This window comes from Melospiza melodia, chromosome 2 (genome assembly GCF_035770615.1).
Source record: "Melospiza melodia melodia isolate bMelMel2 chromosome 2, bMelMel2.pri, whole genome shotgun sequence".
NCBI lineage: Eukaryota > Metazoa > Chordata > Aves > Passeriformes > Passerellidae > Melospiza > Melospiza melodia.
Window position 1 is genome coordinate 94,958,989 of NC_086195.1, and position 27,986 is coordinate 94,986,974.

At 34.5% G+C, this 27,986-nt stretch overlaps 1 protein-coding gene across 5 annotated transcripts in view; it reads left to right on the plus strand.

Moving 5' to 3' along the window:
- The window catches only part of PCDH17 (protocadherin 17), a 90,189-nt gene that overhangs the window by 21,203 nt on the left and 41,000 nt on the right, over positions 1-27,986 (plus strand). For 4 of the 5 annotated variants that reach the window (XM_063149392.1, XM_063149395.1, XM_063149393.1 and 1 more), the window contains exons 3-4: positions 8,155-8,213; positions 8,378-8,550. In XM_063149392.1, coding sequence (XP_063005462.1) covers positions 8,155-8,213; positions 8,378-8,550 — 232 coding nt within the window. The remainder of the gene's footprint in view (positions 1-8,154; positions 8,214-8,377; positions 8,551-27,986) is intronic. The other variant, XM_063149394.1, reaches the window with a different exon arrangement.

A 27,986-nucleotide genomic window follows, 5' to 3' on the forward strand; every position in this document is an offset into this window, starting at 1 on the left:
ATTTTGTTTCCAAAATATATTTTATCTCTTTCCTTTTGTGTTCTGAAGCAGATATTATCCTTTGGGGGCGGGGGGGAGGTTGGAGAGTGGGGTGGGTGAAGTGCCTACATCTCTTAGCAGATCTATATGTGTGGCACACAAGTAGACTGTGTCACAAAATAGCAGTTTTACTTAGTGAAAGCAGGAAACAATGTGATAAATGAGGATAATTTAATGTTTTCTCAGCAATGGCAAACTATTATGCTGTTCTGTCATCTGAAGTTTTTGTAATGGAAAAAAGTGGTTACATGTATTTCTTTACACAACAGGACATAATTCCCGAAATATTTATATAATATAGAGACAGATGTATGTAATCTAACCTTATAATCCCATTTCACAGCTTTCCCAAATACTGGGAAGCTCAATAAATGGGAAGCCGATTATATTGGCACTGTAACTCTATTAATAGGATTCGGATTTGCCTTATTGACAAGCCAGTACTGTTAATATGATCCAGTATATTAAATTGACAGGAAAACTGGAGCGATAGAATGTATCTACATCCTAATTGACAGGGAAGCTCTTTCAAAAGGTTCTTAATGTGGTTTTTATTGACAGAGTAGCTTCAGTAAGTACATATCATTGGTGAGCAGTGTAAATTTATTGGATGCAACTGTACTAGCAGATTCAGGTGCAGTTATTGTTTTGTCTTCCCATTCTTCCATCTTTGCTTTGGTATAAGTTGTGTAAAGCTCTCTTGTAAGACCTTTACAAATGCTTGTTACAACACCAGTCTAACTGCAGCGCTCACAGGCATTTGACAAGTTGTGAATTATTTTAAATGTGTTCATCATTTTTAAATGAATAGCGGCAGTGCAGAGCAATGCAATAATATGTCATGAATTTCATTATGTTTATTTATCGACGCTGTGATAATGTTATTGTACTTTCAGCTTGAGCTCTTTCTGTGGTGTGATGTTTGGCACTTCTTCCTACATTCTTATCTTGCATCTTCTCCAAAATATAGTTCAACTTCAGAACTCATATTACAATTCCTTTTTCCTAGTCACATTTGACAACTTTCCACATTCTCTTCTGGGATCATACTAATTTCATTGCACTTCATGTTTCTCCAGTGCAAAATAAAATAAGGCTCAGAAACCTGAATTAATTGTAAAAAACCCAGCAATCTGAGTTTGGTCTGGAAAATCTTGATTCCCTTTTCCATAGGAGAAAGTTTTGGGTTCAGTTTCCACAGTTTTTCTTCGTCACATCTTTCTTAGAGAGAGATGTCTGACCTTAAACACACATCCTGCACTGGTAGAGAAGCTGAAGGATTCTGTTGAGCTGACTTCCCTGCCAACAAAGAGACAAGCTTGTTCCTGTATTGCTTAAATCTTTTATTTCATATCAGAAAGTCTGATGTGGGTCTGGTCTCACCTCATCTTTTGAATGTCACTCAGGTCTACTTTTTTTACCAGGATCACTTAAAATTATGTCATTCTGTAGTGACCTTTTTAGCTTCTTCAGTCTTCTGACTTGGTGCAATCATCAGTGAGATGAGAGGAACCTTGTCTGAGCCTTGTGATTTCTAATCCTTGCACTGTGTTAAATTCCCACAGCCCAGGCTTCTGCCATCTTTAGTGTCCAATGCATTGCAGAATAAACACTTGTAAAAATTTAAAAAATAGTTAATTTCATTAAACAAATAGTGAAAACAATTGAAATAATCTACAATGACTTAGTATGATACCCTAATCAATAAATCAACAATAATTAATTTTGGTAACAAACATGGTACTTGCTAAGTGAAAACAGTGCATGGATTAGGCATTTATACAGGGAGACCTGCATTCCTTTGCTTATGGGAGAGGATGGTAGTGTCTGTCCTCAGAGTTTCACTTTTCAGAAGTCACTGTGCAGTTGACTGAAGAGCTCAAGACCTGTTCCTCTCACAGTTTTGCTTTTCTCTTTCAAGAGAAAGAGAAAACACGAGCCACCAACCAACACTTTAAGAGAGAGTACAGCAGCTTCATGAATGATATTGCCTTGTGCATTTGACTGTTTTTACTGCCCTGTGTTTTCACTGTGCTTTTGAAGAATGCTGTATATGTCAAAAATTCACATAAACACACTGTAGGACTTTTAACACTAAAATACACATCTCGCAGCAAGTGTGAAATTTCCCAAATATGTACAAGTCATATAAATTATATATCAAAAGCATTTTCAAAGGAATGAGAGTGGAGAGCACATAATAGGATAATATTTTTTTTTAAATAGCCTATTTAATTTTGTCCTTGAAAGGAGTAGAATAACCGATGAGAGGTTTATTGCCAGTTTTTGGTTTTGTTGTTTTTTGTTTTTGCTATTGGGATAGTGAATTTTCTTAATGAAGTAAATCTTGTGGAAGCAAAAACTACTATTTCAGGCTAACTATACACACTCACTGGCAGTCTTATACTGAGAAGTCTTTGTGAAAAATTGTACTATGTTGAACCCACACTGTTCCTAACAAAATGAAGACAATTGTCTGCTCTTTCAAAACTCAATTTGGCAGAATACAATTCTTTTGCCTCCAGAAGAGATTACCATTATATAAGATCTTTGTTTCATGGGGGAAGGGTGAATACTTGGAATTCAGCTTTTAAAGAAAAGGCACAGAAGATGCTTGAATTAGATATTAAGTGGCAGTCTGATAAAGGTGAGAGATGTTTCATTTCATTTTTGCATTTAATGTTTAATTAAAAAGAAGTTAGAGTCAGCAAAGATATTTTGCTTTATTATAGTTCCAGGTATGAACACCTACATAAAATGGAGCTGCATTAAATAATTTCAGAAAATGTGATACTTCTTCTTGTAATTCTGAGAAAAAATTATGAATATTCTAGTCATCTAATATTCATAAATCTGATTAATGTCTAAGTCTTTTTTACATATTTTGGAGTACATCTTTTCCTTATATGACAATTATTTCTAGGCATAGTTTGTCAAGAATACTTAAATATTGAATCTCTCTCTCTGTCCCTGTCTCTTTCTTTCTGGCCTCCTCTTTTTCTTTGTAGGCATTGATTTTTTAATTTTTTTATTAGACAGACCTGTTGAGTTGCAAATTCTTTCTAAAAAAAAAATTCTCTAATTTTATTCAAACAGTATGAGATACAATAAATATTGCTAGAAATCTTCGAAACTGTGGCATAAAAATGTTTTCATTAAAAAGTAAAGAGAAAGAGAAAAATAGCTAGGAACCTCTAATTTTTAAGAAACAGTCTGCTTTTTGCAGCAATTCTTGAAAGCAGAAGACTCGTGAAGTTTATCTACTGTTCTCTTACTGAGCAATAGCAGATTTTTGAAACCTGATTGATTAATATGGTGCTGTAATTCTAATCCTGAATTAAAAAAAAAGTGTGTGCAGAGCCACAGTAAGACACCTTTGTATCTATAAAAATAGCATAATATTTCAACAGAAGTAAACACATATACCTTGTGAATATGAATTTATGAAAAGATAAAAAAGTATAAAAGATTAATATAGCCCATTGCTAAAAATATTCTCCATAATTCATTGTGTAATGCTTGGCCCAGGCTGGTTCAAGCTGTTTCCAGTGATGAGGCTTTTACTGTTTTTTTTCTTATGGGTTTATTTAAGGTTAATGGATCCTGTGAAGAATTTGTTTCTCATACTCTGTTCTTGGCTATAATTTTTCATTATCCTTTCTCTAAATTAAACTTTTGGAAACTATAGCCATTCCAGAATTAATTAGTAGAAACTTAACAGTTGACATTCAAAATTTTGAATGGCTTTATTTCTGAATCTATAAAATCTAGTATTCCAAATATACCATGTGAGACCTATACTTGGCAACAATTTTAGCTTATCTAGGTCCTCGTGTGGTCATAATATACAAGTCCTGACAGGTGCAATAAACTGAATAGTTTTGTTGACAGTTGATGCACTTGGAAAGATATTCTATGTGCTGTTCATGAAAACACTGTCCAGTTAATGATTTTCCAAGTCCCATTATTGGACTTTAGCAATTATATTGTCACATTTGAAATTCCATACCAGAAAATCCAACCAGCTCAAGTTACCTAGGGAAGTTCTGGGTGCTCCATCCCTGGGGGTATTCAACACCAAGTTGGGTGGGTCTTTGAGCAACCTGAACTGGTGCAAGGTATCCCTACCCTTTATGGGGAGAGAATGGGTATCCCTATCCATTATGGGATGATGAAATTTAAGGTCTCTTCCAACCCAGACTGTTCTATGATTCTATGAAAAGTATATTTTGCACAGGTTTAATATGCCTCTTCTTTTATTTTCCTTCTCTTCAATTCACTGAAAAGGTAACAAAATCAAACTGTATATTTTCTGAAAGGATGTAACCCTTTCTTTTTAAATTTTTGCAGCTTTTGAAAGGTTACTATGCATTCTGACCTCTTTTTAAATGGCTTTTTTTAATGAGCTTCAGCTTCTGAGAAAGCTGTATCAAATGCTTGTACAGAAATCCTCAGACATTTTTCTGCAACATTACACTAATGACGGTGTTCCTAAAATTTCATATTTGATCCAGAGTCACATATTAGAACAGATAGGTAGAAGAAAATATTTGTAAAGGTCTGTTACAGCACCTGTCAAAAAAAGAATATCTGTTGAATGGTTTAACAGCATACTCTCATTGGAAATTAGCTGGTTCCACTAATCTGTGAAAATGGGCCATAAAACCAGGGCCGCTTCTCTAAAATGGCTTTGGACACTTAGGTTGGTATCACAGACTTTAGTTTTCTGATGGCAGTGGACATTATTGCTTTTTTTTAAAATTTTAGATAACATTTGTCCTGCTACTTGACAACCTGTGCTGTGGAAGCTGCTGGTGATCTAGTTGATACTCCAGCCCGCAGTCTTGAATTACAGAGATAAAAAAAATCACATTTCTTTACCATTTAACTCTGGTGACTTTTGGAGACAGATTGTTCCTGGAGATTTTTTTGGAGGGAGGGTGAGAACAAGGGTGAAATTTGTTTTATTTTGTTCTTCAGAAAGTTAACGATGCTGGCATTTGAATAATTTTCGGTTATTTAGCAGCAGACTGCAATTCCAGGCAATTCACTTCTGACCTGATGCATCTTATTTAGCTTTAGCTATTGCACTGGACATCTTGCTGGTTGTCAAGATTCCCCTATGCCAATGGTGCTCCCCAGGAGTATGATGTACCTGACAATAGATGACCAAATGGGATAGTTTGTATTTATCGAAGTCACATTGAGGGATTTTGGCTGATTAGCTAGAGTAGCTGACTAGAATTTAGGTGGTTTTCTGCAGGTGAACTGTGACCTACCTTTAACTGGAACTCCAGAGTTTTGGTGATTTTGTTGTCCTGGAAAGGACTGTATATCCAGAGAAGAACAAGAGGGTTTTAAGACTTTTTAGGTAGTATTTGTTTCTTTGAGTTACAGCTATGCAATTTAAAGAGGTATGATTAATTCATGAGCTGGAATGTGTAATATCACTTCCATAAATGTTAAAGTGTAAAAAATTTAAGTATATGACCTCTCACTTCAACTGGGATTAAAACAAAAAAAAAAAGATTTTAAGGGAGTTAGACATGTTAAACATTCATCTCTCTCATCCATTGTAAAGTAGATGTTTGCATTTCTGATTCCTCTAAACTGTCAAACCTTAAAATGATTTTATTTTATTTATCACAAATTTAATAGATATTTTCATACCCTTTGATGCCTGTATTTCAGAGGGCTGTTACAGCTCAATACAAACATTATACCTTCATAATTCATAGAAGAAGGCCTAATGCTTTTAGTACAGGAAGAACAGTATTCAACTCTGAGCTCTGAGTCTGTATATGATCATCAATTACTTACATTTGTTCTTTTGTAATAATGAACTTGCTGTAACATGGCACCCAATTCATAGTATTGAAGCAAAATGCAATATGAAGGTAGTTGGTCAAATTATTATCTAGTTAAAGGTCTTTAATGATTACCATAAATGCAGAATTTCTCAGCAGCTAAGATGTGGCCATATCTTTTATTTTAATATCCGTGTATTGGCTCGTCCAGGATGTATGAAATACTTTTTTGCTATGAAAAAGCAGAGACAAAAAGTATTACTTGTTCTTACAGTGGTCCAGTTTACAGTTAAGTTCTTAGAACCATCAAAAAAGAGTAATTATAATTATTTTCAGGACAGAAGTGTGGCTTTTAATGGCAGAGAATTAATGAAAAAGCAGTATATAGCAGGCATTTTGACTGTCATGAAAAATGGAAATGTTGATTCTGGTAGCAGCTGTGTTTAGGAGGAGACAGATGTCTTACGTAAGTAAAAGCATGAGGTCAGTTTTCCTGGATATCTCTATTTGAGATATTAGATGTAAAAAAGAGACACGAGTTCTGCAGTTGCAAAGGTTTATTCAGGTTGATGAGTGATGGGTTCTGTAAGTGCCATAATGGTTGTATATGAGTGTAGGTACATATCTCTTTTTGATGCACAAAAGAGAGATACTAGCTTAAAACTTGAGAGAAGAAAAGAAACACTGGAATTATAGCTGCTTCCAAAATATGCATTTGAGGTATACACACAAGAAGGCTGAAATATAACTCCTTTTTTTGTTGTTTCCAATATTTGTTTTTTCTAACTTGATACATACTAAATGTGAAGATGAACTTTTATTCTAATTGCATTTACTAAAGCTAGGATGGATGTGAACATAGTATGTGTTATAATCTTATTTTTTGAACAAAAGAATTTAGAAACTAGAGGAAAGTGCAGTGTACATTGACATACATGCTGAATGGAAGATGGTTCTGTATTTTCCACCCCTTCTCTGAGACACAAATACATCCATAGTATACAAGCGCATCTATTTCACAAATCCCTTGGGAGTAACAGGTGTCTGCCCAATTTCTGTTGCAAACAGCAGTGACTTAAATTCTGGATAAAACTTTTTGCCTCTTTTCCAAACTCAAATACTCCAACCATACAAGAAGTAGCAAATATTTCTAATTACCTCCTACTGATAAAAACAAAACAAAGATTAAAAAATGGGGAATGGGGAGTGGCAGGGAAGTCCAGATATCTAAGATCCCAGTCACCTGTGTAAGCACTTGCTGTGTGACATTAAACCTCAGGCCCTCAGCTCCGTTAATTGAGTGCTGGCCGCGTTACGGATACTGATCCGCTGGATGCTGCTGCGAAAGCCGGAGCTGCTGCGGAGCAGAGTGGTGTGATGTGAAGTGATGCAGAAAACAGTAGAAGCTCTGTCGCTAGGTCAGCTGCAAGAAGAAGTGACGTGCGTGAATGTACAGTATGCGGAGTTTTCTGAATGATGCAGTCTCTCTTTCTCCCAAAGAACTTCAGCTAATGATACAAGGGGAATTCAGTTCCCTTTGGCAGGACTCCATGTTGGTCTGGATCCTCTTAATACTTCTGCTTCTACAGTTACTTGGCTCATGCTGCTAAAAATATACATGACAGACTTAATGAAAGTATCTTCTTTTAAAAACTACTTGTCAGCAGTGATCATTCAATATTCTCGTTTGCATGTGTGGTTCTCATTATTCTGAAATAGATATTAATACTGATGAAAATTAAAGAGGAAATCCAAATATTTTCATACTTGCATTTTTCCAGTAGCATCTGAGAAACCCCACAGCTAATCAGCCATAAATTTTCTTGATTTTTTTGTTTATTTTTTTCAATTCAAGTGTAATATAGCAGCATACAAAACTGTATTACAGCAGTAGGAGCTTCAGAATCCCAGTAGATGATGTAATTATGATTAAAAATTAGTATTATTGAATAATTCACTTTTTTAATATTAAAGAGTTATTTTTTTCTCTCATTTTCAATAACCATCAGTCTTAATATCTATCTAATGAAAAAACATAAACAGTGTCATCTGTCAGGTTACTAACACAGAATGCCACTTATTGGAGCTTCATTGTTTACTTTAGCAGGTAATTTGTGGACCGGAATCATTTAATTGTTCTGAGCACATAATTACATGCCAGCATTTTCCAATTTAATTAAAATGTACAAATCTGAAGATTAAGGGAATTTTTGAATTATTAATCATTTCTCCTCTAGGAAATCTTGTTGCTCTGCAGGAGATTTGTCCAGTGTACAACTACACGTATTTTTTTCCTTCTCTTTCACAGACAGACAATTTTCCCGCAGAGCCCAATTACATGGGCAGCAGGCAGCAGTTTGTTCAAAGGTAAGGCCTATTAAATAACTTTCTTGGCTTCCCCATTTGCATTCTTGTCAAAATTGCTTTGCCAGAGAGTACAATTCAACTTAGAACAAGTAAATACAACACTCTCTCTCTCTCTCTTTTTTTTTTTCTTTTTTTTTTTTCTTTTTTTTCAATATGTTTTTCAGTAGCTCCACGTTCAAGGATCCAGAAAGAGCCAGCTTGAGGGACAGCGGGCATGGGGACAGTGATCAGGCTGACAGTGACCAAGACACTAACAAAGGCTCCTGCTGTGACATGTCTGTTAGGGAGGCACTCAAGATGAAAACTACTTCAACTAAAAGCCAGCCACTTGAACAAGGTGAGTGAAGTCTACAATGCCTACAAAAGCGTAAAGTCTAAAACATCATTATCAACCTATTAGTATTGCAGTTGTGGTTTATTAGGAAGGAATAAACCACTGATATAATTATCAGAGAAAACAGTAAATCTTGTCACTAGCCCAGAAAAAAGAACACAGTATCTTTCAGAATAAACATGAAATGAAACCACAAGTCTCCAAAGAAGATTAAAAAAAAATAAATTAGTACTTTTGAAAATGATTAGAATATACTCTATCACCACTGGCATTGCCTGTGATATATTATATACAATCCTTCTGTCAAAGCCTGATTTGGAAATTCAAACTAGACACGACTGCAACAGATAAAAGAACACCAGTCATTTATATTCCTCATGTAGTTTGGAGAAGAGGAAAAGAAAATGCTTTGCATAAAAGAAAAGAGTAAAAATGAATCAGATGTTTTTATTTCATGGATGCATTTTCCTATTTATAATGTTGATTTCACAACTAAGAGTACTGTAAGAAGTGTCATATACTAATAAAATCTTATTTTCAGTATACCTTCATTCACGTCCTGTGAAGATAGCAAAGATTGAGACTGTCTGTGAAACAGCAAAATGACTTAGATCAGGACAATGACAATGTTCTCTGCCAACATTCATTCTGACAAACAAGCATAATTATTTCCTCAAACTGTGTCCAATTCTTTTTTTTTTCAGATGTGTTTTATCTAATTAGGAGGTCTTTTATTTCCAAAGATGCACTTCTTTTTTTTAGAGAGTCAGACAGACAAAGCACTCGAGCATTCTCTCCCTTTATGTTTTGCTTCTATGCTGTAAGCAATAAAGAAGTGCATCACAGAATGATTTTTAAATGTTTTCTGTTTTCCATTATTTTACTTTGTTGTGGGGAGGGTATCTCAGTGTTAAAGACAGTTAGGAAATTATTAAATCAGTCAGCCTTAATAAGAAGTTATATTTCTAATTAAGCAGAAATATCTGATTAGCTTTTTATTAATTATTGATTAATTGGACCTCAGTTTTTCACCTCTTAGCTTAGTCTGATGTGTAGTACAGTCATAAGGAAATACATATTCAACTTCATTTTTCTGATCATGTTGAGATTGCAGTATAATTTTTGCAGTGCAGAATATTTAGAATGCTGCAGTATAATTTATTCTGTATACATTTGGAGGTTGACCTTATATGTGACCTTATTTTCCAAGTAATAAATGCCGGAAAGATTATTTTTTCCTGACCTTTTGCCACAGCAACTCTCTGTTTATAATTGGACATTGATCTGTATAAAGATGCAGTGCAGGATTTTTTTTTTAAAGAAGCTATTTGAACATATGTCTTATTCTCTCAGTTTTGTGTGACATGAAGACAAAAATTCTGGATTTCCATCTATCAAGTATAGCAATGAAAGAGCTTTCAAATTTTTAAAGTTTAACTAGGAAACTATCTAGTATTCAGATTAAAAATGAGTGTTTTTTTAAGAAAAGGGCTGTATGGCCAGTGTTCATAATACTGCAGTTTGTCCAGCAGCATCAAACTCAATTCTGGGCAAAATATATGCAATCCAGTAAGCGCATTATGCCAACCATTCCCATTGCTTAATTTGATTATAATGCAAAGAGTTATATGCAGGTTCGCATTTGTCATTATACCTAGTTGAGCTGCCCTATTCATCGAGGAAAATTTATTCCAATCACTCAGATGAATTCCTCATGTTCTTATGAAATATATATTGAATTGTGGACGTTAAGTACTGTCAGCCACTGATCTACAGCAGTGGCTGTTTATGTGAATTTCTTTGCTGAAGACAATAAAATTATGGGGATAGAGAGACAAACTTTTTCTTTTTTTTTTTTTATATTTTTCTTTCCTCCAAATATAATTACAAATTGTAATGATATAAATTTGTTTCCTTGAATGAACTCTTCCGTCTCTAGTGTGCTATAATGAAATCATTGTTATAATATGAAAACTGAACCTGCATCAAGCACCTTATGGGATTTCAGGTCATCACAGTAACAAATGTGATGCTATGTGGTGTTCCCAATGAAATCAATGATTACTTGTCATTGAGCTTAGTATGATTAGGGTTCTTAGCCCAACGTAATATTTCTCTTTTGAAAGAAGATAAATAAAATTGTTTTCTCTAGTCATAAGCCAAGTTGAAGTAGGGTAAGAAATATGATATATGTGATTAGGATAGAAAAATAATTTAATTTTTCTTTAGAGAAAAATTGTTTTCTGGGAAAAGGAGATGGAAAGTTTGCTAGAAACAATTGTCTCCAGCAATGCTTGAAGCAATATCAGAAGCTGTGGTTCTGTCATCATTCTGGATTATACAGGGATGGGAATTCACTATTTTGTAGCCATATTCTAGGCTTGATTATTGTCTTTTAAAGATATTTAAAATACTTTGGCTTCTGCTATTAGAACAACACTAAAAATTAAATCTTATGAAATTATTGAAAAATTATCTGGATTAACTGTGAAATTAGGATCTTGATGTGAGAATCCTAATTAAAAAAATGAGATAAGTTTCACATATTCTTCATGGTGTTCCAAACAAACATTATTGTCAGGCATCCAATTCTGACTATGGCAGTAATAAGCATTCTAGTTGTACCAGTGTTTTGACTACAGTTTTGACTACTCTAGCCCAAATTAAAAGGCCACACTGTGATAAAAAGTGTGTTGGCAGCACTACAGCAATTGTGCTTCTCTCAGTAACAAAGTAGGAAATTTTACGAAAATAATTTTTTGTAGACAAGATGTCTTCTGATTTCAGCATGAGATGGAAAGCAATCAAGATTACTTTATGATGTTCATTTGATTAATGAAAACAGTGAATGATAGAGCCTGTCAGTTTACTATTGAAATAGTTGATTTCAAGGAAAATATATCCTGATAGCAAGTTTTGTCTGGTAGTGATTTTAAACATTTTCACAAATGAGAAAGACAATTAAAATTAGATATAATTAATCTGATAATTAATGAAATGCTTATAAAATGGCCTTAATAAAAGGAAAGCAGAACGCCCCCCAAATTGTAAAAATTATCATGACAGTAAGTCTTGTGTTACAATAAGCACGTCCCACTTTAGATATCTCATCTCAGCCTTATACTCTCTTGCTGTTATATCCAAGCCACTTTCTGCATAAGAATATCTCTTATAGTCTCTTAAGCTTACTTGTGCTATCTTAATCAGCTGTCTTACTAAACAGCTTTATCCATATACCTGCTAGTCTTTTAATAGAATGGTTTAGGATAAATTAGTTTTGTTTGCCTGTCTTTTTTTCCACTTCTATTGCTGATACTTTAAACCCTATCACTAGTTTGGACAGTTTGAGATCACCCTACACAGAAGTCTTACAAGAATTATTAGTTTTGAACACATCTATTGTAGCATGTAATACTCACTTTTTGCATTTAAATAACAGAGTAATTGTTTTGTATGGTATGGTTTAAGAATAACAGCAATAATCTCTATTTCTTTAAAAGGTATCCAAAGCTGGAAATTATATCATAACCCATAAAACATAAACAATAATATCTACAAGGGAGACGTAAAACAGCAAGATGTTAATTTTATACTTAGCGAATCCTGCATATGCTTACCTTATAATCAGTAAAGAATACCAAGTTATGGATTTTTCTGTAGTTACTCATAAATTATTGTCTTTGTTAGGTTTCCCCAGGAATTTTTAGTTTCTTTTTCCTTTGTTTTTTTTTTTTTTTTTTTCTTCTGTCTGTGTTTTCTTGTTCCTTTGTAAATCTACACTTTCATGTGTTTGTCAAAAAAACTTCAAGGGATTAAATATCTCCAAATTCAGTAGCTTTCTTGAGTTTTTGCTTTATCACTGTGCGTTACATCTTTCTTTCAACACAGTTTCTTGCCATTCACGCTGGCATCCCATAGAAGAGCCATTTCTGCATATGCTGTTGCCTCATAACAATAGTGTGGATCCTGAGAATAAAGAAAATAACCAGAAGCAACTGCTTGGAGGAAGGGTGAAATGAAACTCTCCATAGCATAGTTGTCAGGGTCCCCTCTAGGACCGAGGCTGCCCATCAGGCTGCTCTGTAAAAGAGCGCCATTTTAGTGTAGGGTATTGTTACTAATATAAAGAAATGTAATGTATCTACAGGAAAAAAGTGATACTAAGTGTGATTTGAAAATATAATAGCTCTTTCTTCATCACAACAAAAATACATTTGCATCACAACTGCAAGTTCTGCATGTAAGTCTTAGAAATAAAAATTATATCCGTTCTAGAGACTCTCTAAGAACAGTTTGTTACCCTTGTGTTTGCCCACTGAACGTGTTCACCTAACAGGTCTGTAGTAACTTGTTCATCTTCAGTCTCCATTTCTAAACAAGACTGATCCTAGAAATCAGGTATCCTGCATTATCCATCTGCAGCAGAGCAAAAATTACAAAAATTTTTTACCGCAATTTTTCTGGGCTATCCATTAATTTTCTTGGCATAATCTTGCTAGAGTCTTTTGGATAATTAAAATCCATTCTGTTTAACTGAGTTAGAATCAGTCTAGACTGATAAGTGCAGAAAGTTCATCAAGCACATTTCTGCTGTCTGACATCACCACCAATGCTTTCCATGCCATTGGGGATGATGAGGTCTTTTATGAATACACCAGCTTAATGAGATAATAGGAAAAGAAGATTGTGGAGAAATATTCCTTTTCAAAGTTTGCAAAACTGGTGATGGCCTTTTCTGAGAAACTGATGGAGGCTTGGAGTCTCCAGGAGCTGGCACAGCATGTGAAATCTTTTGTTCAACAATGCTTCCTCCCATGGGTTTTCTCGTCTGGACAGAACATCTATCATATTCTCTCTGTGCTCAGAATATCTGTCAGACTGCCCTTCTTGCTCTGACACCACTTAATAGTCTTTATGTCCAGCACTATCATCCTTTCTTACTTGCTAACTTCTAATATGGTCAGGTAAGATGCTAACTTGCTGTTTACTTGTGCACAGTATCTATTTTCCAACTTCATCTGATGAATTGATTTCCAGGAAAGCTATAAGAGCAACTTAATTGTATTGAGGATCTCTTTCCTTTTTTTGGTATGTCTCAGTAGTAGAATCTGTTTCTAGAATTGTAAATTCTGGAAATTTTTAGGTGAAGCCCACATAAAATGAGGTATTGAGTCTTGCATTTTCTCCTTCTGTTTGTTCTTTTCTATATATTTTTTTCATATTTTCTTTTGATTTTGTGTTTTATGCAAGCACATGTATGATCCTAGATGAGGACTAGCATAGGTCAAAGAAAACTTATCTGTAATGTAACTGTTTCTGATTGACAAAATTAGTTATCAATAAGCTGGAGATATTTGATTTTGGCCTTATTCTAATAATGAGATTTTAAGATTTAAATGTAGGTAGAAGTGCAGAGCTTTATGAAGAATAATACCATTCTTTGACATCTACTCTGGTGTGCATAGCAAGTTCAATATGACACTGGAGCCACTGACATTACTTCTTTCCTTTTTTCTGCTGTGACCACTTGGTTCAGTGAAGCAGTACTTCTAAATATATGAGAATTACCAGCATTATTATTGGTTTCATACCACTTATAAGTCTTTGTGAATGGTGATATTGAAACTTCAATTGGGATTAAACTTTTAAATTTATATATTTCACTTTTAGTCAGAGGGATCTAATAAAAAGTTTCAAATGTTCTGTGTCTTGATCTCAAGCATTTTAAGATGATCTAGATAATACTTTTGTAAGATTTTGTTTCCTGGGCTGAGCTAGACTGTGCAACTATTCAATAGTTCCCTTTTTTTGAGAGATCAGAATTATATTCTCCCTTGTACCCAAAGTTAATGAACTACAGAGAAAAAAGCAGGTCAGTTGCCTTTGCTGTACAGATGATTGTCAGCTTTTCTCATGTTAATACCTAGTAATTTATGACATATCTTTTGCTGTATAATGTCTACAGCAAATTATTTGATGGATTTAGACAAAATAAAGAGAAAACTCTCATATCTGCCAACTTTTTTTCACTCAGAGTATTATGTTGAATATCTCTCATGGTTTAGCTTCTATTTTTAGACAGTCTCCTAGTCTACTAGTCAATTTAAGTTCATCTTTTAGATTTCAGCTATATTTATACCAAGTCGAGATTTGTGATTGAAGCTGTGTGACTGCTTCAAAGCAGAATCCAGTTTGTTTGGTGCTTCCTTGTTATATAGGTGGGAGGGCTCCCAGGCACAGCTTCACCACAGTGTGCTCTTCTCAGAAGTACACAAGCAGCTTTGGTTTTCAAGCAATGCTATCCAGGTAATGAAGGAGAAGTCTGAGGAAGAAAATATTTGTCCTTAAAGAGCAGGAAAGTCAGAAAAAGAAGTGAAGTGGCATCCTACAGGAGAAGGGATATATTCACTTAATGCCTCATGACTTCTCTGCCTCTATTTTGTTGACACAAAATAGAAGAGTGGTGCAAACATTCTAGCAGCTGAAGTGACAGTGAATACAGTTTGCATCAGATTGCCTTAGCCTATTATTGCTGCCTGTAATTGCCCATTATCCTGCATTTCAACCGGTGCTGTGTTCTGCCAAACTGGGGTTTTAGTCAGGTGCATGTTTCATCACCTGGCAGATTATTGCCATCATATATCTGGTAGCTGTGAAATTTTGTGAGCAGCATATCCCACAATTAATGCATTTAGACAAAGATAAGGGGGGAAAATTTCTATAACTGACTTTCAAAACATACAGAAAGAGCTTTCTCCATCAGTAGACACAAATATGTCTCTGTGGCAGAGAGGGATTACAGCCATTCAGCACAATTTCATCTCTGCACCATTTGGTGTGTTTCATGCCACATTTTTAGGTCATTTCATTTCCCCTCCACATTATTTCTACTTATTTTATAGTTTAAAAATACTTCAGTGGTTGAAAATGGTGTGTATTTTTGACCTGTTTTGTTTTCATTGGATGCTTCACTATCGAATCAATTTAGATAATGCCATTACTAACATCTGAAAAGTTCATGACTGCACCAATAAAAGTATTCATAAATTTCAGAAGAGTTTTCTTTGATGAGCTTATTTGCAAATTAGTTCATACCATGCACTTCAAGATCACAAGTCTATTACCATAAGTCTCGTATCTGAGATTCTAATATTTGGTGCTGTAGCTGTTGGTGCTCATCTCTTTCTGCTTTACTTCAGAGGCAACAAAGCAGAATATCCCTCCCCTGTCACTAGTGGAAATCTCATTACATCCTTGCTGTACTTTCTGTTTTGACACTGCCTTTCCTGGGTCTGAGCACAGTTATTGTACTGCAGTTTGTTCTTGAAAGGCTTAGAATCCATAAGTTATCTTTTCACTTTATTCCCACCAGAAGAGCAAGGGAAGGATTTGCAGTTCTCAGTAAGATGAGGTCCCTCTATGTCAAAATCATTATCTTCGGCTAACATTTCTTCTTTTCAGATTCTTTTTATAAATTGAAAGAAAAGTGGGGGCATAGAAAGATCAACAACTTTTGAAACAAGGAAATCAGAAAATAAAGAGTTTTCATAGTATCAGGCTTTATGCATTTCCCTGGGTGATAAATGGATGTTCACTACTTGTGCTTACTTTTGTTAATGAATATTTTAGGGCATACATTCATATATTGGATGAATACTTAATATCAAGAAAACTATTGTAACAGGACTAGAGAGTCTATTCCTTATTCTTGCTCTGTGTCTGAAAATGTCCTTGAATGGTGTACTTACAGGTTTCTTTAAATTAAGCTTACACAGAATTAGAGTATTAAAAAAACCCCCATACATATGAAGGTATGTGTGTTTGTTCAATAATATAGAGAAGGCAAAATAAATAGATCTTCTGTCTTCATCATTTGAAATCATCATTTTATGATTTATGTATCTCCTCTTATTAAGTCAACAGAAAATACTGATATGATAAATCACAGTAGCGCACAAGATTTAACAAAATCCCATTGCATATTGCAGCCACATTCTTTTCACCAAAAAGAAGCAATGTTCTGCAGATGGAGTTCCCACGAAGATGGCACATATTATTAGATGACACATATTAGTTGGAAATCTGAATTATTGTATTTATCAATAGTTCTATGTCCAGCTGGGGTAGACAAAAGAGAAGTGTCTTAAATAAGAGACAGTGGTTAATTATTCCATTCAGCAACGCTTTAGCTGGAATACTACTAATTGTGTTTTGTTCTTCTGGAACAAAGAGTATCTCCTAATGTCTGTGCACAGTAATAGAGACTGTCCTTTTCATGGCCCTTTTTTGTTTACATACTACTTTTTTTCTATGCCATGGCTTCCAGAGGGGGAAATGTGGTTTATTTTAATTTGGGCCAGAGTTGCAGCATGCTCTAATTAGGGATATATCTACAGTATGCAATTTATGGACATATGTTAGAGATAGATCTGGAAGGATTCAAAATCAAAAAAGAGGTATAATAACAGCAGAAAATAAAGGTTTGTGAAACATCGCCTGTAGGTGAAGTTTGAAAGAAGTGTTTGTTTAGAATCTGTTTAAATGAAGAAGGACTGGGGTGAAGCATAATAAAGGTCTTTGTGTATATGAAGTTGCTATGAACAGAATAGTGCTTGCATTTTCTTTTCTTTTTGTTTAATTTTCTGGGAGAAGTATTTACGTTACATTTGAGACAGAACTTCATAATAAAGAGGGGTAGGCACTGTAGTAGACTACCCCTGTAAGTTAAAGAATACCCTTTCCTGGAGATTTTTAAAACAGATTAAATACACATTTGTCAGTGATAATCTACATTTATTTTAAACTGTCCAGGGCCAGAGGATCCACTCTAGTACTGCTTTTTATGGTGCCAAAATGAAATATGGGGATGTATTGCACTGTCCAATCCTGAGTAAAACATACTGAAAGACAATATTTGCTCTGCTCTGTTCCTCATCTTCTTCTCTGTGAACGTCTTCATCTTGAGGAACTCACCATGTTAGAGACTTGCAGGGAGTGTGGATTACTAGTGCTTCCCAACAATAATATGCAGCATTTAGCCTGGTCCTGGCTCAGAGACAGAGCTGCAGAACGATTAACCAATGGAACTTAGTGAGCCTGTGTCTCTGTAGACAAAGTCTCTGTATTCCAGTGATCCACGGTGCCATGGATCAGCCTCTGTGCACCTACTGCCCAACCAGATCTCCAGAATGGCAGAGCAGCTGGTTTCCATTCCCTGCTGCTGCCTTCTCCTATTCCAGCTGCTGCACTCAAATAACCTCCCCTCCCCAAGTGGGCTTCGTATGGTTTGAAAGGGACTTAATGTACCTCAGTGCATAGGGAACTTTTGATGCATATTTCATCATGTTTCAGTTCTTTCTACAGGGAGCATTGCATGTATAACAGATGTTCCCTGACTACTACCCTTTCCTGAAGGTGACATGCCCTTTTTTGTGTTTGATCTCTAATGTATATAGAGCTGGTAATGCCTGCATGGCACTAAAAAATAGTGCTCCATGGCTGCCCCTGTGCTGCATGCCAAGCTATATTTAATTCCATCTGCTCCCCTCTGCAGAGTGAAATGGAGAAGAGCATATGCCCAGTATAACCAAGTCAAACTGTGGCATAGATAATACCCCTTTATTTAAGAAAAGTATCGGTATTTTTTTTTAAATTTAGGACCCTATTCTTCCAGTTTTTTTAATTCATAAATTGTTTCATATAAATTAGTGGAGATGTTCATGTAATTGCATATAAAAATGAGTAGTCTTTTATTATATATTGTTATTAATGCAGTTTTATTAATATTGTATTGTACATACGTAGTATACGTCTATATATGTCCACATACATACTCATAAATACAAAAATAAGACATCATTAACTGATATCCCTGAAAACCAAATTTTGTTATCTATATAAATCTTAAAATTATAGAAAATTTAATTTTATGCTTGCTTGTTTTAAAAATGCAACTATGAGGAAAATTCACAAATCTGTTTACAAAAACATTCAATTTTTGTCATAAAAGTTGTTTTGGAAAGAATAGTAATTCCGAGGCAAAAGCTGTCAGAATAAAATAGAGTTTATAATTGTAAAGTGGTACTTTACAAATAAAGTTTTAAAATATCTATTTAATAATGTATAGCACTATCTGACCCAATTTTTATTTGAACAAATGAATACAGTTCTTACATAAAAAGTGCAGTTTAGGTTGTGCATTGACAATCTCTAGACAGCTACAGAGCCCAAACAACCTTTCAAAAGGTGCAAATCAAACATAAAAAAGAAAACAGAAACAGAACTGTGTCTGTTCTGACCCTGTGGAGAGACTTGCAGCACATCTGCAATCTTCATGGCCCTGAGAAGTGTATACCGGATCTGTGTGTGCTGCTGAATATGAATATCCCTGCACTCTGTGGGGTATTCCTGCACTTTGTGGAATATTCCTGCATTTCATATCTGATTAGTTTTAACAAGTCATATTTCTTTTCAGCATTGTTAATTTGATTTGAATCAAGGATTCTGTCCCTTATCCTTACGGTATTTTGTTGTTGTTAGAAAAGTTCACATAAATTGCTTATTTTTGAGGGGAAGTACATGGAGTAGAGAAGGATGGAGGCAAAAAGCTACAGTGAACATTGAAGCTACTGCTGTAAGGAAAGCTTTAAACTCAGCTTTACTTGCTGGTGTTCTGCTTTTTTGCTTCTCAGGATTACCAGAGTACATGAATAACGAGAGCTCGTTGCTGAACTGGACCATTAAAATAATTTTTAAAAAGCCAACCAAACAAAAACAAAAAACAAACAAACAAACAAACCCAAAAACCCCAAAAAACAAAAAATTCCCAACCAACCAAAAAATAGAACAACCCAAAAAAGCCCAACAACAACAAAACACCCAGACAAAGCAAAACAAAACAAAATTATTTTGGCAATCATGTTTGCAATAAAAAAATAAGTCAAGTAATTTGGACTTACAAAATAAAACTTCTCTCAAAATTTGTTTTCTTTATTATATTGAAAATAAAATCTCAGAAGGTGTTTAAGGCTATGGCATATAAAATTGTGAATTTTTCATACGGATACCTTTTTTTTATACAAAAGCATCGATGATATTTATATTTTTGTTACATTTATAGTCTGTTTATTCATTCTTTATTATTAATGAATATTTTCATTCCTTTTTTTATTTTCCTGTGCATTCACTTTTTTTTCTTAGTTTATGGAGAATGGCAGAAATATGTTGCTAAAATTTTGGCACAAGAGAAGAGCCTCCCAAACACAGTCTGGACTGTTACTGATTACTGTGAATTCACCTTTCTTTTGTTATTGAGAAATCTTACCTCAATTACTAATTCACCATTATTCTACAGTGATTTCAGGAGATGTATAACCTTGTATGGCAAAATAAGCCAGTATTTAAAGCCTGAGAACTTCATTGCTACTTACAACCTAAAGATTACTTTAAATTCTTTAAAGACATAGATTCTGATGTCAGTAGAAGCTCAGATTTATTTTAAACTTATTAAATGTCTTTCTCTGATATGCAGAAATATGGAAACTCCTCACAGAGTGAGAGTTAGAGGTAGAAAAAGAAAAAAAATTATTAACTTAGATATTAAGGGTGTGGGAGCATAACATATAACACAGAGGAGAAAAGAAAACCAAACCAGCAATCAAGACATTCAGATTTCATAGGAAGTAAGAAACTGTTAGAGGTAGTGGTTTTTTGTTAAATTTAATTCTCTGCCAAAAAGTGATAAAAATTTGTATTTTTTCTAGAATCGAGCTGCATTTAGATATTTCTAAACTGGAAACATTTCATATCAGAAAAGTGCTTGCTTTTTTGCAGAAATTCATCATGGTCAGCAGAACTGTACTGCCTTGCCCATATTGAATCAACACAGTATGCTATTTTTTTTTTGTTATAAATTTACAAAATATATTTTTGTATTTTTGATTCAGTGTCAGGTAACAAAATTTTTTTGCATAAGGCTTTGTATTAAAAAAAGAAGTTTTCACAAAACTTGGATGATATTTTTCCTTTAGATGTGTGAACATAATACTCTGGAAAATAGAAAAAAAATTAAGAAAAATGTTTAAGCCAGGTAAAAGTACTCTTCAAAATCTTAATGAAATACAGGATATTCTAGTTAATGGCATCTTCATTTAGACTGAATTTTACATTTCCAAAATAGATTTGAAACTAAGGCACCGGTGTTCTTCTAGATTTTTAGCCCTCTATAAATACAACAAGATGGAGAGACCTGAAGATTTGGTTAGTTACCAAAAAAAAGGAACAGAATGCTTCCCAAACCTCTACATTTTCAACCCTGTTGAAGAAAAGAACAGCCACATGTTCTCAGGAACATTGTCCCTATCATTTCACCTACTATCTCACCTACATCGGAGCTAGTTGCCCTAATTCTTTATAGTTAATTAGCTGATGAGCTCTCTAGAACTGCTGAGGAGTGTGGGGTACTTCCAGAGTATGATTCTTTTGATCTGTTTAAGATGAATCACATCCTCTTTACTGTCAGTAAAAGATGACTAACTGATAAAAATAACTGTATATACCTAAACCTATGAAAGAAGAATTTCTTCTCAGGTTTTGAAGGAATGAGCTTTTTGCAGACTGATATTGTTTATTACCAGTTTTGGGCTTCTGTGTCTCTTATTTGTGTTAGAGGTGTTAATTGATCCAGCCCAAATTTATTCTGGAGACATCATCACAAATTTATTTAGCAAATCTTTCCCATTTCATCAGTCATGCTGTAGAGGTGTTGAATCTCTCTTGCATGGCAGAAATATGATTTCTGTTTGCATGCCTATTATTCCCTCTTCCACATATTCGCAGATGGGAACTGTTTTTTCCCCTCACAAAATCGGGCGACTGTGTAAGGTGCATTATTTTTTATGCTTCGCTTAAATATTTATCTACTTGGCTTTTGGTTTGGCTTCTTATGGCCAAATTGGTAGTGCCAGAAGCAATGGAGCATGGTGTGTTGGAGGTTTAAAATTAGAATCAACCTTCTAAAAAGCCCTATGTGCTGAAATGCCTTACTGAAATGGCTCACAAGATAAGAAAGTCATGGTCTTGGATTATATGGACTTCTTAAAATCAAAATAAATTAACCTATTTATCTGACTGCTGGAACTATTTTAATTTCAGTTAATTAAGTACCAAGGGATGAAGAAATATATTAATTTAAGGATTAATCTCTGTGTAACATATCTGTACCTTACATAATGTTAATCTTCAGTAAATTTTTATCATTTGGTGAATGGAAGTAATTCATGAACTTTTTAAGCCTAGCTCCTTGTAACATCTAAGACAGTTCTTGTATGTTCATTAAATAGCAATGGACTCTGGAATAGCTGTTAATCCCCAGCATATACATTTAAGAATCAACTGGCATTTCATAAACATACAGGAGCAATCCTATTAAATCTAAGTAAATATTTGTTTAAGAAACTGCAATTCTATCCCCTCTTATCACACCCACTGTAGGGCGTGCCGCTCTGATGGCAAGGTGAGCTTTATCTGCGTGAGTACACCTGCCACTCTCCCCTCAGCCCCATCAGCAGAGCCAGCTGCTGGAGGTGCTGCACATGCTGGCACAAAGAAATGTGCTTCTAAACTTCCTGCTCTGTGCCCCTGAAAGAGATAAACTGAACTAAATATGTATTCATACAACTACATGAATGTCAGAGCTTTCTGCCAAATAGCTGTGAGAAGCGGGGTTGTCATATATTTTTTTTCACACTTCTAGATGACATATCTTTGCCAGCAAGGCTTCACAATATAGATCTGGTCTCACAGGTTGCTATTCAGCATCAGTGTTATTGATAGAGAACATAGTCTGCTTTCTTGCAAGGCTCACACAGAGAAAGACTGAACTGCATTTTTGGCAAATTGAACACTGTTGTCAAGAATATGTTACACATCTTCTCATGTACAGATTAACCCTAATAATGACTATTTAACTCTGTAAGTGCCTCTCAGAACTATCTCAGAATATAAATCCTCTATATTGTACATCACTCAAATACTTAGGACTGTATTTTGCTTTTGTGTTTGCCCTTTCAGCTTTGTTAACATAAAAACAAGTAACAGAGTAACCATCCCATCTGGATTATTTTTTCACAATCTCTCAAGGCAGTCCCTTTTCTTTGGGAAATTTGAGTATTTTCTTCTGATGGTTCGGTTTTTTACCCACGGACAAAAAAAAAATTTTGTTGCTTTCTCCAATATTTAACTACTTCTACAAAGGATGAGAAAATAGAGAAGTAATTTATAAAACAAACAAACAAATCCTCCCCATTTTAAGATAAAAAATAATGATTTCTTGCGAAAATATTAATTAGACAGCTTTAAATGACTACAGATTGGTATTTCAGAAATTAGGGGAAATATAATTTAAATTAAGGTCCCATATAATACTTTATGCTTTGCTATTTACAGCTAAATTTGTAGTTCACAAAATATTCTAAGTTTATATATTTTACAGAACAGGAAAGCCAAAGTGTTTATTACTAAAAATAGTGTAACAATTTCTTCAATTTACATCCTTGCACAGCTTTTAATATCTTTCTACCTTGCCTTGTATCAATAGAGCTAATACAGGCCAATTTAACCCTTAATATTCTTTCTGATTTGCGGTTTAGATCCCTCAGCTTTTTGAAAATTACCTAAGTTTTTTATTTACTACCATCAGAAAATTTCACTCTGAGAAAGATAAAAATTCAATATTATGATTATTGTATTCCTGGAAAAAATAGAAGTAATTTTAAAAAGGAAGGACTTTAGGCTTAAAGCATTTGATTTTATGAAACTAAATTCTTAATAAGGAATTCTTTTAATTTTTTGGTACAGATAATTTAATATCTTTTATTAAACTGAACTAAGCTAGTACTTAAAAATAGCTCCCTGACATTCAGAATAATGGATATGAAGGCAAGAGCAATAAAAATTGCTGGGAAGGTGCAGTGCAAGCACTGATTCAGCAGCTACCACACTGATTTAAACATTTTCTTTGGTACATAAGATATTAATCTGTAGGGCTTTAAAAGCATTTGAAAAGAACCCCACCAAAAAAGGGTTTTGATGTGGAAGTTACACACGGAGTAACAGATTCTGACTCGTTGTGCAGTTTAGGACAACAGTAGTATGTGTCTGTCCTTCACTTACAGCAGCTGAAGGTAATTCAATCATCCACCCAAATGCCACATCTGAGTCACCTTGTGGAATTTCCTGTTACTCCAGCGTTTGCACAGAGACTTCAGGACAATTACAATTAAGAGGCTAAAGAAAAGAATGGAAGAAAATAAAATTTAAAAAAAAAGGCTTTTTTATCAAACCTGTGAGGATATTTGTTTTGTGATTTTGTGTTACGGACCCTTAGCTTGTCCTGCACAACAATCTCTACAACTTTGGTGGGTGTTCAAACACCCTGCTTTTGACTGAACCTGACACCTGATAATTTCACTGGCAGTGCCTAGTTCTTGCTTTAGGAGGAACAGTAAATAATTGTTTCCTATTAGTCTTCTCAGTGATAACCACAATTCAAAAATCTTTTCATATCTTCCCTTTGTTGTGTCTTCTTCAAGCTGAAAAATCTTAGACTATTTAATCTCTTCTCTTATGAAAGCCTTTCCATAACTTTGATCATATTTGCTGCTCTGTTTTGTCTTTTCAGTTCTATTATATTCTTTTGAACATGGCATGAGCAGATCTGAATACAGAAGTCTAGACACAGCAGCTATGGATTAAAACAGTAATGTTTTGTGGTTTAATCTTTATTCTTTTCCAAAATACCTCCTTTTTCTAACTGCTCTGCTGATGAATTATGAGCTGACATCTTCATTTTACTGGCCAGACTAATACAGAGATTAGTTTTAGAGTCCCTTGCTCGGGTATTGAGAGTTGTTAATATTTTCCATCATGTATATTACCTGCATTTGTTGACACTGAATCTCATGTGCCAATTACTAGTTATTCAATTGCATGACTTCTATCTGCAGCTCTTCACAGTCTCAGATTTTGCTACTCACTTTTGTTTGATACCAAAGCTAATTTAAGTGATGCTGTTACAATGCTCAAATTTCATATTTGGATTCCATATGGTCTGCTGATTTGTTAGGAGTAATTTTACTCTATTAATCTTTTAGTTCTAGGCAGTTTTAATGACTCATTTCTATCCCCAAAATATCTGCATTGTAGGAATCACCCTGGGTTCCTTCTTTCCAAAAAATTTTTTTTTACTTTTTTTAAAAATTATTATTTTTTTAGGCGCGGGTACTTATGACCTTATTTTCTTTCAGCGCTCTGTATGTGCAGATCCTCTGTTAGCCTCACTGATCCTCTGGCAGACTTCCATTTTTTCTGATTTTTTTGATAAAATCCTCATTAATTTCAGTGTCATGAACAAATAATCTTCAAAACCTTTTTCATGCTTCCCTACAATATTGTAACATTTCATGTGTTGTACTTAATTCATTGTTCTTATCCTAATTTGCTCACAATTTTGACTTTTTTCAGAGTATCTTTTTACTCTTAATGGCCTTCTTCAGTCTGTTATTTTGCCATGCTGGCTGTTTTTTTGTCCTTTAAAAGCGTTTTTGATAAGTGGTATACAGTTTCTCTGGACTCCTAATATAGTATCTTTAGGCAGTGTGTCATGCTGTCTGCAAGGATTTAGTCTTTTAGTTGTCCTCTTCAATTTCTTTTCAAAAAGCTTTGTCATGTTCAGGTAGTTCCAAATTTTTTTTTAGTTAAATGATACTCTAGCTTTTTTTTTCCTTTCCTTTTTCTCTTTTCTGTAGATGTTAAATTTGAGACCTTAGTGGCCAGCATTACAGTATAACTTATAGTTACTTTTTCCACCTGGCTGTTGAATGCTAAAAAATAAATCAATTAAGCACTGTTTATCCTCTCCTAACTCTGACTAGTTGTTATAAGTGCATTGTACTTCATCACTCCTATGTAATTTGTATCTTGGAATTATAATTATATTGGGTTACACTGGCTGTTTTCTTCCTATTACCTTTGTGAGGCATCTTTTGCATCACATTCCTCTCTTACAACCAGCTGCTGTAGTTCTAATCCTTTAGACTTTAAAAAAAAGCTTAGAATCAAGCTATATAATACTTGATTTTGGTCTGGTTACCAATTTTTACATTCCCTGTTCAATTAGGATTTTATTTGCTGAAATTTTTCTTTACTATTCCCTCTCTGAATATGAGCAACTTTTGCTCTGCCCTATTTTTTTTCCTTTTTCACTTTACAGTTTGTGACTTCACTCTGCTTGATAAGTTATCTGAGATTACATGTTTTTCTGTACCTGTCACTTGACTTCAATCTAAAAAGCATTATCGTAGACAATTCAAATGTCACCAGCCTTTGGTTTGCATAATGCCTAGTCTTCGTGAATATGTACCATTCATTACAAACATTTCCTTGGTTGCTATTTAAAATATACTCTCCTCTTACCAATTTTCAACTCAAAAGAGTATATGAGCTTTAGCATCTAAAATTCAGAAAGTAGAAGCAGAATCTCTACAGAAATGTGGAAATGCTGCAGAAATGTGATGTCATTTTCCGTTCTTTCTAAGTCCTTTCTTTTCTCTCTTTCTCAGTAAGAGAGAAAAGAAAAAAAGAAGACACATTTATTCCAAATCAATTATAGAGAGATCCTTAGCTGTCTCTTTTTCATCTTGAATTTTATCTCTTGCTTGTGATTCAATTGACTCAAGTCTGCCTCTTCATAATGAATTTTTATGAGAGAGAGAGAGACTTGATAGTTATACCTGTAACTAATATTCAAGTGAAATTAAATGTTGCACTTCCTTTTTTACTGGAAAAAACACCCACACCATATATTGGTTGTCTCTGATGACTGCCACCTATTTCCTATTTTCAGCTCCTTCTGGTTTTTATTCTCACTCTTCCTGGGAGTTTTGGCTACTAAGGATAACCTTTTTATGTACATATACAGACAATGTCCATTTTTATCTTGGTAATATCACATATCAAAGGCAACAATGATATTTTTATTGTTCCCTTGTTACAAAATTTTCCAAATGCCTTGTACATTATCTTCTTGTCATTTTTACTCACCTCACCCTTGGAAAAATACTTATAGAGATCTTTCACACCCTGTTGTGGCAAAATTCCACTTAGGAATGCAAACATTATTATTACAATTTTCCCCTCAAACTAGCACAAATCTTGATTTTTTTTCTCTTTTTCCACAGTGAGGCACCTGTGAAAACTTGTCTAAATTAACCTTGCAGAGCTATTCATTTACCTTTATTTAGGCTTAAAGTACAGTCAGTCACTTCGCCTGAGCTTATATCCAAGTAAATCAAAGTGTCAAAGTGATTAAGAGTAAAGCAAATCAGGACATTTAGATCTGAATAAGAATTAGAAAAACAAGTAATGAAAAGAGTAAAACAAGAAGAGTATAAGAATATCTACTTAGTGATTTTTTGCAATTGAGCAAATCTTCATTGTCTGTCTTCTTTAATTTTTCAGACTGTTTCTGTGTAGCCTCAGAGAAATGTAGGTGAGCTTTTACATGCTCTGGTGTTCACTATGGAGGTATTTCATCAAAGAAATGCCTTGACATGCTTTTCCACCTGATGTTCAAATCTCTTTTATGGACTGCAGCGGAGTTATCTGTTGGGGTTGCTGTAGCTCCTGACTAGGCTGCCATAGCTTTGTGGGGATTGCTGCAGCTTCTTGGTTGAGTCTGCTAAACACAAGGTCATTATGCATGAGAGAAGCATGTTGGTAATGCATCCTCATTCACCTATTGCTCAGATCCTATCAGTAACACCCTCATACTTGTAGTTTGTGCAAATAAACCATGGCACTCTCATGTCAGGGATTCTCTGACCCTGAAACTGAGCTCAATAGCCTGGCCACAGGCATGGCTTTTAGTCTGTTTTACCCTGCAGTACAGAAAAGTCACCTCCTTGTGTAACCACCCAGAGTCCATTTCACAGAATTTCTGTGAAGGTTCAAGGTAAAATCAAAAAGAACATCATGCTAAGAAGAAGGATCACACAGCCATGAATCCTGGCTATGCTGACTTCGGAATCATGTCTGCAACATGAGAGCTGGATCAGGCCAAAGGCTCCAGCTGTATGGAAATTACAGGTACAGCTTTTACTCTAGACAGTTTTCTGCTGTGGCAGTTTTACACTTATTAAGCCAGCTAAAGAATCCATAGAAAAGGAATCAACATTTTGAGCTCCACAGAGTGTCAATCGTTCTCAGACAAGAATAGGAGTCTCGCAGTTTATCTAAGGGGCTTAACATTTTTTTTCCTACGATTCTCATTCAATTACAATATATATTTATTTAAAATTCCTTCATCTGGAGCCTTAGAAAAAGATAACTTCTTTCCATTTCAGTTTTACAAAGAGGTTAAAGTAGCAGCTGAAACTTGTGGA